Source organism: Hemibagrus wyckioides, linkage group LG25 (assembly GCF_019097595.1).
Source record: "Hemibagrus wyckioides isolate EC202008001 linkage group LG25, SWU_Hwy_1.0, whole genome shotgun sequence".
Taxonomy (NCBI): Eukaryota; Metazoa; Chordata; class Actinopteri; order Siluriformes; family Bagridae; genus Hemibagrus; species Hemibagrus wyckioides.
Genome location: NC_080734.1, coordinates 1,710,092 through 1,724,094, shown reverse-complemented (window position 1 = coordinate 1,724,094; position 14,003 = coordinate 1,710,092). Strand labels below are relative to the sequence as shown.

Below are 14,003 nucleotides of genomic sequence, written 5' to 3'. Positions count from 1 at the left end.
CGCACAGAATAAAGTACTCACACACAGAATAAAGTACTCACACAGAATAAAGCACTCGCACAGAATAAAGCACTCACACACAGAATAAAGCACTCACACAGAATAAAGCACTCGCACAGAATAAAGCACTCACACAGAATAAAGCACTCGCACAGAATAAAGCACTCACACACAGAATAAAGCACTCGCACAGAATAAAGCACTCGCACAGAATAAAGCACTCACACACAGAATAAAGCACTCGCACAGAATAAAGCACTCACACAGAATAAAGCACTCACACACAGAATAAAGCACTCGCACAGAATAAAGCACTCACACACAGAATAAAGCACTCGCACAGAATAAAGCACTCGCACAGAATAAAGCACTCACACACAGAATAAAGCACTCGCACAGAATAAAGCACTCACACAGAATAAAGCACTCACACAGAATAAAGCACTCGCACAGAATAAAGCACTCACACAGAATAAAGCACTCACACACAGAATAAAGCACTCGCACAGAATAAAGCACTCACACAGAATAAAGCACTCACACACAGAATAAAGCACTCACACACAGAATAAAGCACTCACACAGAATAAAGCACTCGCACAGAATAAAGCACTCACACAGAATAAAGGACTCACACACAGAATAAAGCACTCACACAGAATAAAGCACTCACACAGAATAAAGCATTCACACACAGAATAAAGCACTCACACAGAATAAAACACTCACACAGAATAGAACACTCACACAGAATAAAACACTCACACACAGAATAAAGCACTCACACAGAATAAAGCACTCGCACAGAATAAAGCACTCACACAGAATAAAGCACTCACACAGAATAAAGCATTCATACAGAATAAAGCACTCACACAGAATAAAACACTCACACAGAATAAAACACTCACACACAGAATAAAACACTCACACAATAAAACACTCACACAGAATAAAGCATTCACACACAGAATAAAACACTCACACAGAATAAAACACTCACACAGAATAAAACACTCACACACAGAATGCATGTTTACTACAAATACAAGACTCAGTGTTTAGGAATGGGTTAAAAAGTGCAGTACAGAAAGCGAGGGTCTCAGGACCCAAGTTGCCATGACAACCTGCTACTGTAAACGAAGCTTACAACGCTTACCCCGCCTCTGGGGCATTCTGATTGGTCTAATGTTCTATGAGTGACATTGATGAGCTGCGCTGCCCCGCCTCTGGGGCATTCTGATTGGTCCAATGTTCTGTGAGTGACGTTGATGAGCTGCACTGCCCCGCCTCTGGGGCCTTCTGATTGGTTTAATGTTCTGTGAGTGACGTTGATGAGCTGCGCTGCCCCGCCTCTGGGGCATTCTGATTGGTCCAATGTTCTGTGAGTGACGTTGATGAGCTGCACTGCCCCGCCTCTGGGGCCTTCTGATTGGTCCAGTGTTCTGTGAGTGACGTTGATGAGCTGCGCTGTTTGGAACAGTAGAAATCATTTGAACATGAGACCCGTGAGGGACTGCAAAAGATGGAGCACAACGGCAAAAACATTCATTTATCACATTCATTAAAAATAATGGAAAAGGAATTAGGAATAAAACACGTTCTGTGTGAATGACCAACACATTAATCACACAAATATGGCACATGACAAATCTGCATTAAACTTATGGTCCTGAATGTTTCTCCTTCATCTGTGATTCCCGCATGTTTCCGGTTTGTGCTCCTTCATCATTGTCGTGTTTCCGTGACACTGAAGCTCCGCTTTGTAAAGTTCACAGTTTACAACATTTAGCATGGAATTTAATATGAAATGCTCCCATGCCTTAGAGGAGGTAACGAGAGTACACATCAGCAAACACTGCTTCCATGACTACATTCCTCGTGTCTATGAAAAACAAGAATCCCCCAAGATGAGCAGTGACAATCACCACAGCAGGTGACAATCATGGAAAACATCATGGCCATTATCCCAGTCTTCCTGACCGAGGGTCACACAGCAAAGAGTAGAGTAAATCCAAAAGAAAAGGAGAGAGGACTGCCGACCGAACAAAGGTGTCTCATAAAGCAAAACCTCCTACAATCCATTACATCAGCAGTTAAAATGACACCCCATCCATGCACTGCAGGGTAACAAGAATGTGTGATTTTTCAAAAATAATATGACATGGGAATAAATAAACTGGTCTATTCATTTGTGTGTAAAATGTGGATTATGTGTAAAAGTTGGCTTAAGATGATTAAACAGACTTAATCTGTTCAAACTGTTTACTGTACGACTGCTTAAAACTGTTAAGAATTAACCTTAGACGGCTACCCAAAATTTTCCAGTCTTATCTGTCTTCACTTTTCTTTTTAACAAATTGAATAACCTTTAAAATCATTATACAGTATCAGTGTTACATAACCCTACACCATCGCTGTACAGAGTCTTCATCTTTTATATATAAGCTTTGAAACTGTTGCTTTTTCCATGTCCCATCACCTGAAATTCAATTATTTACATTTAAACACTTTCATCATTTTCAGCAAGGTATCTCTGAGATTCAGAGAGACTGGCCCAGCATTTTTTAAGCTTAGTTGAGACTTCATCTACAGTTTGGATCCTAACACACCCTTACAGAGGTAGTCTTCATCTTCAGGTTTTTCCCATTTTACATAATTCTGTTCATCCACAGGTGTGATGTGTTTGACAGTGACTGATGTCACTTTACCTGAAATTACCAGATTAACACAATAGGGAAACAGATGCATACCCAAGAGTGTCACTTGCCCCTCGAGGTGGTGCAGCAGATTTTGTTAGGTATGGGTGGGCATCATGCCAGGTCAACTCATTGTTGAACTATTGTAAGTCTACTATATACACCGATCAGGTACAACACTGTGAGCACTGAGAGGTGAAGTGAATAAGACTGAGTATCTCCTCATCATGGCACCTGTTAGTGGGTGGGATATATTAGGCAGCAAGTCAACATTTTGTCCTCAAAGGTGATGTTTTACAAGGGCTAAATGTGATGGCTAGATGACTAGAGTAGAGCATCTCCAAAACTGCAGCACTTATGGGGTGTTCCTGGTCTTAAGTGGTCAGTATCTAGCAAAAGTATCCTTTAAGACTTAAAGGATCTGCTGCTAACATCTTGGTGCCAGATCCCAGAGCACACCTTCAGGGATCTAGTGGAGTCCATGCCTCGACGGGTCAGGGCTGCTTTGGCAGCAAAAGGGGGACCAATACAATATTAGTCAAGTGGGTAAATCCACATCAAACCAAATGACTTTAAATATATTTACAAATTATCTCAGATTTTCTTTCCTACAACAGGAAAAGACCACATTAGGTTCCACGAATGCTATTTAAATCGAATTGATCAGAGTTACAACTAATAATCATTTTCATTTCTTATTTATTTATCAAAAACATTCAGCATCAAAATAGCTTTATTGTGCTTTATAAGTTTAAATAAACAGAAAAAAAATCTTTTATATACGCTAAAAAAAACAAAGTACATTTAAAAACCCTGATCCAAACACTGAGAAGGTCAACAGATCCTCTTCCTTTAATCACACTGATTCTGAATCATATAAATCTGAAACATTAACACATTTAGACATCAAATATATCAGTAAAAAGAAAATCCCAGACATTTAAACATTTAAATGTAAGATATTATTATTATTGTTGTTATTATTATTATTATATACACACATGTATGCGTTATCCATTAAAGGGAGAAGGGAGTAATTTAGGAATCAATACTTAGCCAAAATCTTAACATATTAAATATCCTCATAGAAAGACAATAACAAACCTTTATTTCAAAATCCATCCAATTGGTCATTAAGAAACACACTGAGGACTATTTTAAAGGTGAAGTTTATCACCTCACAGTGAGAAAGCAACTGTTCACTCACAAGAACAAATGCCACAAAAAATTAATAAATAAAAATATCCCTGCAGCTCATCTTTTTCTGTTGTGAGTGTACAGCGGGGTTAATGTTCACAGCGCCGCCTGCGGAGCATTCTGTTATTCACAAGGCTGTTAACTGCATCAGTATACGGCTCACCGCTTCAGCATGTATTATCAATAAGTTAGCTGTTATCTGACTTTTTTAAACGATTAAAACCAAGTAGAACAAATAAGACATAGCTATATAAACTATATGAACAGCATGCTGGTGAAAGTAAGCAGAGACGTCTGCTCTGTAATACCAAGGCAGATGTTCTCAATAAGCATCAGCCCAAGAGGAACTACACTCCAAAGAGATCTTTCCTTCCCATATACAGATAGCTTTAAGGAGTGAAATGGATTGTGCTTACATGAAAAACGCAACATGAAATCTCTGAAAACTTTAAGTCATCTTTGCTTTAAGCCATGAAATACCTTCATAAGAGTTGTGGAAACACAACACATAATTTCCCTGAAAGTAACATTTTATATTCTTTTGTCGCAGCTGACCAAAGGAAAAAAACTGCTTATCGGCACCAATAATGCAGTAGAAGCTGAAGTAGAAATGAAAAGCAGAGATTATCTGCATGAGCTCCTGTCCATAGACAGGACCTGGGCTGTGAGAGAGCATGTTACTTTAAAAAAAAGAGAAGATGAAGTCATTGAAGATATACACTGAATTATTTCTTTTCCGTTTTGAACTTAAAAATCATTTAAATTCACATTTATGGCTCTTGTTCAGGGTATCTGCAGGTTTCTAAGAGTTAGATTTAAGACTGTGTAAGACCTTTTAATACCATGCAGAATGAAATTTAGGACCAAAAGGGTCTTTTTCAGCAGCTTCAAGAGTGTCATAAGATGCCGTTCCTGGATTTGCTATCTTCTTTTTCCCAACTGCATCCTCCTAGCTGGTGCACTGGAAAGAGTATGTACAAGGCCCTCAGATCCTTCTCCATGTACCAAATGGAGAAGCCATGTTTGCAGGCATTAGGGTGTAGGGTGTGGAGGCCACAGCTCCCCACCACAATTAGCTGTGTGCCACCAAACTGCTCATGATGCTCCTGTTGCAGGAGTTCTAAAAACCTCCAATTGACATTTGGTACATCCATAGAAACAGAGATTAGCTTTTTCAAGTGGAACTGCAGTGCACATTCCTAGAAAATAAAAGTGTTGTGATGGAGCCAAGCATTGTTCTGATGTCTGCTGGAGCAGAAGTGGCGGTGCTTGAACTTGAAGCTGATGCAGACGCCGGTGTTCAGGATACAGCAGCAGTCTGTAATAGGCTTTAATGATGTGGGCACGACGGAGCAGAACTGAGAAATGCCAGGTTCCGACAGGTTTCTGCAGCCGCTTTGTGTTTTTCACACTGCATGTGGGTCTCCAAAGCTTTCATCCTCATTGTTCCGAGTTTTACATTTTTTTTGCACAGCCTGCACCAGACCTCGATTTACATTTCCTCAAGGCTAAAGCTCAAACTTTTCCATGGTTCACACAGCTACCGTAAAGCCGGTGTTAAACAAACTCCCCATGAACGTGTATTTTAGTTGGTTCCGCCTGTTTCGTTCTGCGTAACAAATAAACGAAAACATTTCAAATTGTTTTCAAAAAGATAAAAATAAAATCTTTATGGGGTCGGTTAGATTTTATTTTTAAGACCTTTGAAACGCAAATTTAAGGCATTTTAATGCTAAAAAAAAGCCTTATTTTTATATTATGTAATTTAAGACCTTTTAAGACTTTTTAAGGATCCGGGGACACCCTGTTGTCAGATGCTCTTATCCAGAGAGATGTACAGAAGTGCTCTGAAGTCTGAAAACCACATCCTCATGTTAGTTCACTGGTTTAAGAGTCACCCTTAAGCTAATTTAGTCTCAGTTTAGATTGCTCTTCGCAAACCACAAAATCAGTTCAGTTTTTGAATTCAGATTTCAAATGGCATGATCCTAACTTCATACGTCTGTGCTGTGTGAATGATCTTGTGTGTTCTCAGAGTACTCGGTCGAGTAAAATTCTTCCCACACTGTGAGCAGTGATATGGCCTCTCTCCTGTGTGAATGACCTGGTGCGTCTGGAGATCACTTTGTTGAATAAAACTCTTCCCACAATCTGAACAGTGATATGGCTTCTCTCCTGTGTGAACACGCTGGTGTCGCTGGAGGCTACTCTGATGGGCAAAACTCATTCCACAATGTGAGCAGTGATGTGGCTTTTCTCCTGTGTGAACGAACTGGTGTGCTTTGAAAGTACTGTGACGATTAAAACTCTTCCCACACTGTGGGCAGTGATACGGCCTCTCTCCCGTGTGAACACGTAAGTGTCTTTGGAGACTACTTGGATGAGTAAAACTCTTCCCACACTGAGAGCAGTGATATGGCCTCTCTCCAGTGTGAGTGCGCTGGTGTGTCTGGAGATCACTGAGTTGAATAAAACTCTTCCCACACTCTGAGCAGTGGTACAGCTTCTCTCCTGTATGAGTGCGTTGGTGTCGCTGGAGACTACTGTGTTGGGCAAAACTCTTCCCACACTCCAGACACTGATATGGCCTCTCACCTGTGTGAATGCGCTGGTGTGTTTGGAGATCACTTTGTTGAATAAAATTCTTCCCACACTCTGAGCAGTGATATGGCCTCTCTCCTGTATGAATACGTTGGTGTGTCTGGAGATGACTCTGCTGCTTAAAACTCTTCCCACACTCTGAGCAGTGATATGGCTTTTCTCCATTATGAATGCGCTGATGTCTTTGGAGACTACTCTGTTGGGCGAAATTCTTCCCACACTCTGGACAGTGATGTGGCCTCTCTCCCGTGTGACTGCGCAGGTGTATCTGGAGATCACTCTGTCGAACAAAATTCTTCCCACACTCTGAGCAGTGATGTGGTTTCTCTCCTCTGTGAATGTACTGGTGTCTTCTGAGATTTTTCTGGTCAGTGAAACTCTTCCCACACTGCAAGCACAGATGGACTTCTTTCTGCATTTGCAGAGGACCAGAGATGGTTTGCTGAATACTAGAGCTTCTTTCTGGCAGAAGATTCTGATACATTATGTCTCCTGATTTGATCAGTCTCTCATATTCGTCAGGGTGGCATCTAGTGATGTGTTTATGGAGGAAAGTATGAGATGTAGAGGAAAGTGAACACATGAAGCAGGGGTAGACTTCCAACTGGGCATCATCTTTTTCTGGAGATGAAAATAAAAGACATTATAAACTCACTGTGTAATTGAGGGGATTTAAGTCTTTAATCAGAATGATTCACAAAATCAAACCAACACAGTGAACCAAAAGCAGGCCCTTAGGGCAGTGATGGGTCCTGTGTAGAACAGTTCTCCTGTCCCCAGGCCCCTGCTAGTGCAAACTCAGCAATGAACAGATGGCCCATGTCAAGATTCAAGATTCAAGAAGCTTTATTGTCATTTCAAACCACATATAGCTGACACAGTACATAGTCCAGGACCTGGTGCTACAGAAACATACCACATAGAGTTTAAACTAGGGCTGTCAGTTTAACGCGTTAACTTAATTAATTAGTAATAAAAAATAATGTGATTAAAATACTTTAACACAGTTAACGCACCCTGTCCCGCCCCGCCCCGCCCCAGACCTGTACATCATCTTAGCACTGCAAGCTGTAGTGATGATGCAAAACCACGACAAAGATCTAATCTCTGAAGGGACAATTTAAATTTAAAGCTCATCCAGATGGAGCCACTGATCAAGCCAAAGTCGTCTGCATTGTCTGCAGTAAGGAATTTGCATAGCATCAAAGCAGTTCTAGCCTGAAATACCACATGAACTCAAAGCATGTTTTAGCAAGCTCTACGGTTAGCACAACCCCGGCTGCTACAATCAACACGCTCCGCCAAACCACACTGTCTGAGGCTAGTCATGACAAAATTAACAAGTCTACATCGGAAAAACTTGCAAATACCATAGCTAAATGGATTTCTGTGGACTGTAGGACTGTTAATATAGTGGAAGACCAGGGGTTAATGGATGCATTTCGAATTGCATCCTCAGATGCAACCTACACACCATCGTCAAGAACTACGGTACTTTCGAAAATAAATCAGCTGTTTGACACCGAAAAAAAAATCAAAAGAGGAAAGATTAGCTCAAGCTAAATATGTTGTGGTCTAAGTGATAGGCTGTTGTTCATAAATAAATAATATAAAAAAGTATTTGTTGTAATGTCTATTTAATGCTCGTCTAATACAGTAATGACTTTAAAATGATCATTTTGGGGGCAATTTCTCAGTCAATGTTCATGTGTGATTAAATGCGATTAATTAGATTAATTAATCGTCACATCATGTAATTAATTAGGTTAAAATTTTTGATCGACTGACAGCCCTAGTTTAAACACAAAAAACAACACAGAGCTAGGACAGAAGTTTGTCTTAGACACAAAGTGCACAGTGTGCAGCTAGATGCAAACAGAGAGACAGAGAGTTCTGTACAGTTCAGTCCTGAGTGTGTGTGTGTGTGTGTGTGTGTGTGTGAGAGAGAGAGAGTTTTGTACAGTTCAGTCCTCTCTCTGTGTGTGTGTGTGTGTGTGTGAGAGAGAGTGTTCTGTACAGTTTAGTCCTCTGTGTGTGTGTGTGTGTGTGTGTGTGTGTGAGAGAGAGAGTGTTCTGTACAGTTTAGTCCTCTGTGTGTGTGTGTGTGTGTGTGTGTGAGTGTGTGAGAGAGAGAGAGAGTTGAACAGTTCAGTCCTGGGTGTTGAGGAAAGAAACTGTAACACAGTCTGGTTGTGAGGGTCCCATTCACCATTTACTCCTGGTATTAACATGTGTCCAGGGTAATCTGATCATAACCAGACAGCATTAAGTAAAGATGTGAACAGATTCAGCATTTATGAAAACAGAAACACACGGACAAAATAAAATCAGAAGAGCAAAAAGACTATATCCTGAGAAGCTGAAAAACACATTCTCAGTTAATGGCCCAGCAGCAATGTGGAGAGACTGCAACCAGTCATCAACTACTAAACACCACCTACTCGAACAACACCCTACAACAAGATGAAGACCTGAACATGTTTTCTCTAGGTTCAAGAAGTCCATCAATAACCCCTCAGTCGTCAACACATTTCCCTTCCTAGTTCCAGTTTCCTGCAGATAAAATAGGTCTGCAGAAGATTTAGTCAACATGCAGTTGCACTATAATCCTGGTGCACCTTACACAAATTCTTTTCCTGGACTCTGCAGAATTCAGCATTTAATATAATCACTCCAGACATCTTTCACCACAAACTCAGCCGGCCCTCCATGCCAAAACCCACCTGCTGGGGAAAATCACATCCAGCACTTGCACCCTCAGCACTGCATGCTCTCCTCTCAGCTCTTTCCATCAGTGCAAACTATTGTACTTATGGTGACCCATCTGTCAAGATCCATGAAATGTGCTGATGAAACAACAGCCATCAGACTCATGCAGGATGATGATAAGTCTAGGTCTAGGTAGAAGGAGGACCGGTTCTGCCTCTAATGCAGACACAACAACCTGGAGCTTAACAATGACAAGACAGTTAAGATGACAGCAAAAGACCTGACTCCTATGTCTCCACTCACAATCCAGTTTTTTGGCACTACCATCTGCAAGACCTTGAAAAGCAGAGAAACACTGTCACTATCACAAAGAAAGCAAAGCAGAGACAGTTTCTGTGCCACCTGAGGAAGCACAGCCTGCCCAAGGAGCTGTTGTGCATTCTATAGAGCTACCAGTAAAAATGTAGGGACATTTTCATATTAAAAACTACAATGATGCAAAAGGCTCTTAATGTTTTCTATAACTTTAGAATTAGTATTAATTAATAATTAGCAGTGTCATACATGTAGAGTATTTACTCATTATTATTATTATTATTATTATTACATAGACTATTTGACTGACAGGGGACAAGATGGCCTGTAACTCCACCCATATTCTAACTGTTTACATCCTGTTATCTTTCACTCAATTGCTGCTGTTGCTGTTTTTTGCACACATTTCAAACCACCACCAACTGCAGCTATACAGAAGTGTAAATGTTCACAAGAACCCTATTTGTTTACAGTTCTCCTATTCTGCACATTGTACTATATAACATATACAGGATGTAGTGTGGTCGGTGCTATTTTGTGTATTCTGTGTGTCTGTCCTGTACTGTCTTGTTTTGTATTGTCTGTTTGTTGTCACTGTTTTTTTGTCTCACTCTGTTTTCACTTCATGTGGCTAGGACAACTTATTTTCAGTCCTTGGCTCTGTGTTGTGTTATTGTAGCTCCATGTTGTTCTATGCAACACAAAGGTCTTGGAAAAATGCTGTTTCATTTCACTGTGTACTGCGTCAGCTATATATGGTTGAAATGACAATAAAAGCTTCATGACTTGACTTCTAGCTTACAACAAAATAGAAATAAGATATTTTAGCATTGAAGGTTGGGGTCAGAGCACAGGGTCAGCCATGGTACAGTGCCCCTGGAACAGAGAGGGTTAAGGGCCTTGCTCAAGGTTCTTGTCTAACAATGGTGCAGGGGCTTGAAGCCTGATCTTCTGATCAACAACACAGTTTCAAACACTTGAGTCATCATTGCATTACCTAATAATTTAGTATCCAGAATGATGTAAAATTGGAGATGCATCAGATCGACTTGTTTTCTTTACAATGAAATGTATAATTGCACAGAGTGAGTGTTACAGTGTCAGCGATACTTAACCCCATACTGTCGTGGTACAGAGGAAGTGTTCATCTGTAGACTCTTCCTCTTTTACATGCATGCTCTGAACTCCACTCTGTTCTCCTACATTTTCCACAGAGCATGATGCTTGTCCACCTGAAATTCCACCTGAAGAACAGTGGGAGAATATTTAGAACAAATATAGCCTATAAAATGTATGTGGCCCAATCTGATCCCTAATACACCCTGCTGTCTTACTGAGATAATCTTCATCTTCAGGTTCTTCCTTTTTTATATATTTCTGCTCCTCCACAGGTGTGAAGTGTTCCACAGGGCCGGGCGTCGTATCACCTGAAATTTAAAAGGTACAAAATACAAAGAGCACAAGTCACTGCTGGTTATCTGTATATTAGTGTGAATGTGTGAAAGTGTGTGCAGAGTGTTTCTGAGGCTTTAAAACCCTGAATAACCAAGAGCAGGAGAAGCAATTAGTGAAAATGAGTGACGATGAGCTGTATTCTATTTTGTTAACTTACAGACATAACCTTCATCCTCTGGTTCATCCTTCTTCACATGTTTCTGTTGGTCTTCAGGGTTGGTGTGTCCTACAGAGCCTGATGTCCCTTCACCTGAATCTGTACAGGTTTCTGTCTGCACATCCCTACTGCATACATTCTGAGGAGATAATGATAACATTGATTTGCTTTTATTATCAGAATAACATGCAAACTACCATGGACAGAAACTGACCACCACAAAGCCAGGAAAACCTGTTATTTATTAAACATTAAAACCAACCCCTGCCTAAATCTCTAACAGCTTCTTATTATTGTATTATTCCATTATTGTAGCAGTTACAGTTATTTAGAAGGAAAATTATTTATTGCATACCCTGCATAGACCACAGTGAAATTTTTCCCTTCATTCCAGGAGGATGAAGATATATAGATGGTTTAGGGCCATGCTCAGTGGGACAGCAGTGGCACCTTGGCAGTACTTGAGGCTTGAACCTCCAACCAAAGCTATTTCCCAACCTGGGGCTGATGTTCTACTGACTGAGCTCCATATCGAATGACTGCATTGATGTTAGATGTTCAGGAGCTCTCAAAATTGTATAAAAACGCACAAAAATGCTAAGAATGTCTATGTTTTCCCCCCTCTGTAGAATAGTGGTCCTGTTATGTTGGAGGTCAGTTACTGATGCAATCATCAACATTATACTCATATTTTTAAAGAAACTGACATTGCCAAAAATTTCAGTAATGTCAAATTTTTATTCTACAGACCCATGAGAACATCCAGCAACCACAAACTGATCTAAACTTTAATTTTTAAAGCAGTGGTCTGGAATATTGCAAGAATGTCACACCCTTTACTTTGGAGACAAGTTTCCAGATGTTCATGTCTTTAATATTTTAGGAAGAGAAATTTGCTGTTAGAATGGAAGTCAAGTTAATTACTTATCACTCTTAAACCTCATATTTTCTGCTCTCATTTCTTCCTCAGCCCCATCATTCCAGCCCTGTATTTCAATAATCAGCTGTTCAGAGCTTTAAACCCGAACACATCAGAGAATGATGGACATGAAGCTGGTACCTGAGAGGCAGCAGGAGTGTGAGGAGGTGTTCTGGAAGACCAGTGTCTGACCTCTGATGGTTCCATTAGAAGGTTTGATCTTAAAGCTCTGAAATCATAAATAACAATAAATCAGAATAAATGATAATCAGGACTCCAGAATCAGTTGTATACTTATACACTTCATACAAATGACATTTTCTATAAAATGCAACAGTAAAAAGGTCCATTAATGAGATAAAATACTGATATATTATCTAGTAAAGTTTTAAATAAATGAGCTCGCTAACAATCAAGGAAATGTGTTTACGGTTTAGCCAGCTACAGCAGTTTCACTGAGACCGCGTCCCAAATCTCTTCTCTTTGACTCTGTAGTCAACTACATAGGGTGAATACTGCTCTCTCTGTGTAGTGCACTTCAAGGGAAGTAGGAAGCCATTTGGGACTCAGCCACTAACTGTTAGCCGTTCACTTTAACTTACCTCAGGCATCAAAGGAGGACGTAATAAACATCTCCAGATACAGACACAATAACAAGCTTTTCTCCTAAAATTGATTAAATCTGTTTCATAAAGCTCAGGCAGGAATATTTCCAGGTAAAAAATGATAATCTCTGTGAGGAAACTATTACCTCAGCGGGAAAGAAAACAGCAGTTCCTCTTCATCTGTTGTGACTTTAAGGCGGAGTTAATATTAAAGCGCCGCCTGCTGGAGCATCATGTGATCTCTCTCTCTCTCTCTCTCTCTCTCTGCCTCTGCCTCTGTCTCTCTCTCTCTCTCTCTCTCTCTCTCTCTCTCTCTCTCTCTGCCTCTGCCTCTGTCTCTGTCTCTCTCTCTCTCTCTCTCTCTCTCTCTCTCTGCCTCTGTCTCTCTCTCTCTCTCTCTCTCTCTCTCTCTCTCTCTCTCTGCCTCTGCCTCTGTCTCTCTCTCTGCCTCTGCCTCTGCCTCTGTCTCTCTCTCTGCCTCTGCCTCTGCCTCTGTCTCTCTCTCTCTCTCTCTCTATCTATCTCTCTCTCTCTGCCTCTGTCTCTCTCTCTCTCTCTCTCTCTCTCTGCCTCTCTCTCTCTCTCTCTCTATCTATCTATCTGAACTCTTTCTTATTTTCCTCAGGCCATACCTGAACAATATTTACTGGTTCCTGAACATCTTATCCTTCTGTAAGACCAGAGCCATTACCGAATGTTGTTGCCCTGAAGTTGTGTACTTGGTCTGCAGTGATTATGTAGGTGGTACATTCACAGGAATGTCAGGTTTCCCAGCAGAAGATTGCCCAAAGCATGCCTAATGTTTAATAATATCCCTTCATTTATCCCATCATTCACTTCACCTGTCAGTGGTTTAATTTTTTATTTAATTTTTTTTTTATTTAATATTGTTGAGATTTTTGACTGGAGAAATGTTCTCTACTCATCTTTACAGCATTGCTTCAGTTCATTGCTGCTTGAGGATATCTGTTGATGTAAAGTTTTCTTAAGATCCCACCACAGTGGATCTGAGGTCTGGAGTTTGACATGGCCATCCCAACACCCATCCTAACTCTCTTTCCTTAGAAGAATAGTTCTTTGGGGTTTTCTTTATGTTCCTGAGCATTTAAACAGTCTGACCTTGGGGTGAATTTTGGAAGATTGGTGACTATCTTAAAGGCTCTCAGTTTGTAAACATTCAATTTTACAGTATAATAAAATTCAGATTGTGTGGAGATGGCTTTGTTACCCACTCTGAGGAGCAGCAACACTCACATTTCTTTTTGGCATGATGTAGGCACACTCCTGAGTGCTCCATAACACCAAACCGGTGAAAAACTGGAAATAAACAATTCAGATTTTGGAAA

The 14,003-nt window shown here is 40.4% G+C and overlaps 1 protein-coding gene across 2 annotated transcripts; it reads right to left on the bottom strand.

Annotated features, from left to right (window-relative positions):
* Positions 1-3,380: 3,380 nt before the first annotated feature.
* On the bottom strand, positions 3,381-12,848 carry LOC131345749 (zinc finger protein 436-like). Of its 2 annotated transcripts, none has more exons than XM_058378801.1 (6): positions 12,804-12,848; positions 12,194-12,281; positions 11,134-11,272; positions 10,856-10,948; positions 10,637-10,765; positions 3,381-7,118 (listed from the first exon to the last, which is right to left on the bottom strand). In XM_058378801.1, the coding sequence occupies exons 2-6, from the start codon at positions 12,257-12,259 to the stop codon at positions 5,863-5,865; spliced, it is 1,683 nt and encodes a 560-aa protein (XP_058234784.1). In that variant the 5' UTR covers positions 12,260-12,281; positions 12,804-12,848; the 3' UTR covers positions 3,381-5,862. The 2 variants fall into 2 exon arrangements, with proteins under 2 accessions (XP_058234784.1, XP_058234783.1); XM_058378800.1 differs by lacking the exon at positions 12,804-12,848 and adding an exon at positions 12,655-12,797.
* Positions 12,849-14,003: the final 1,155 nt, after the last annotated feature.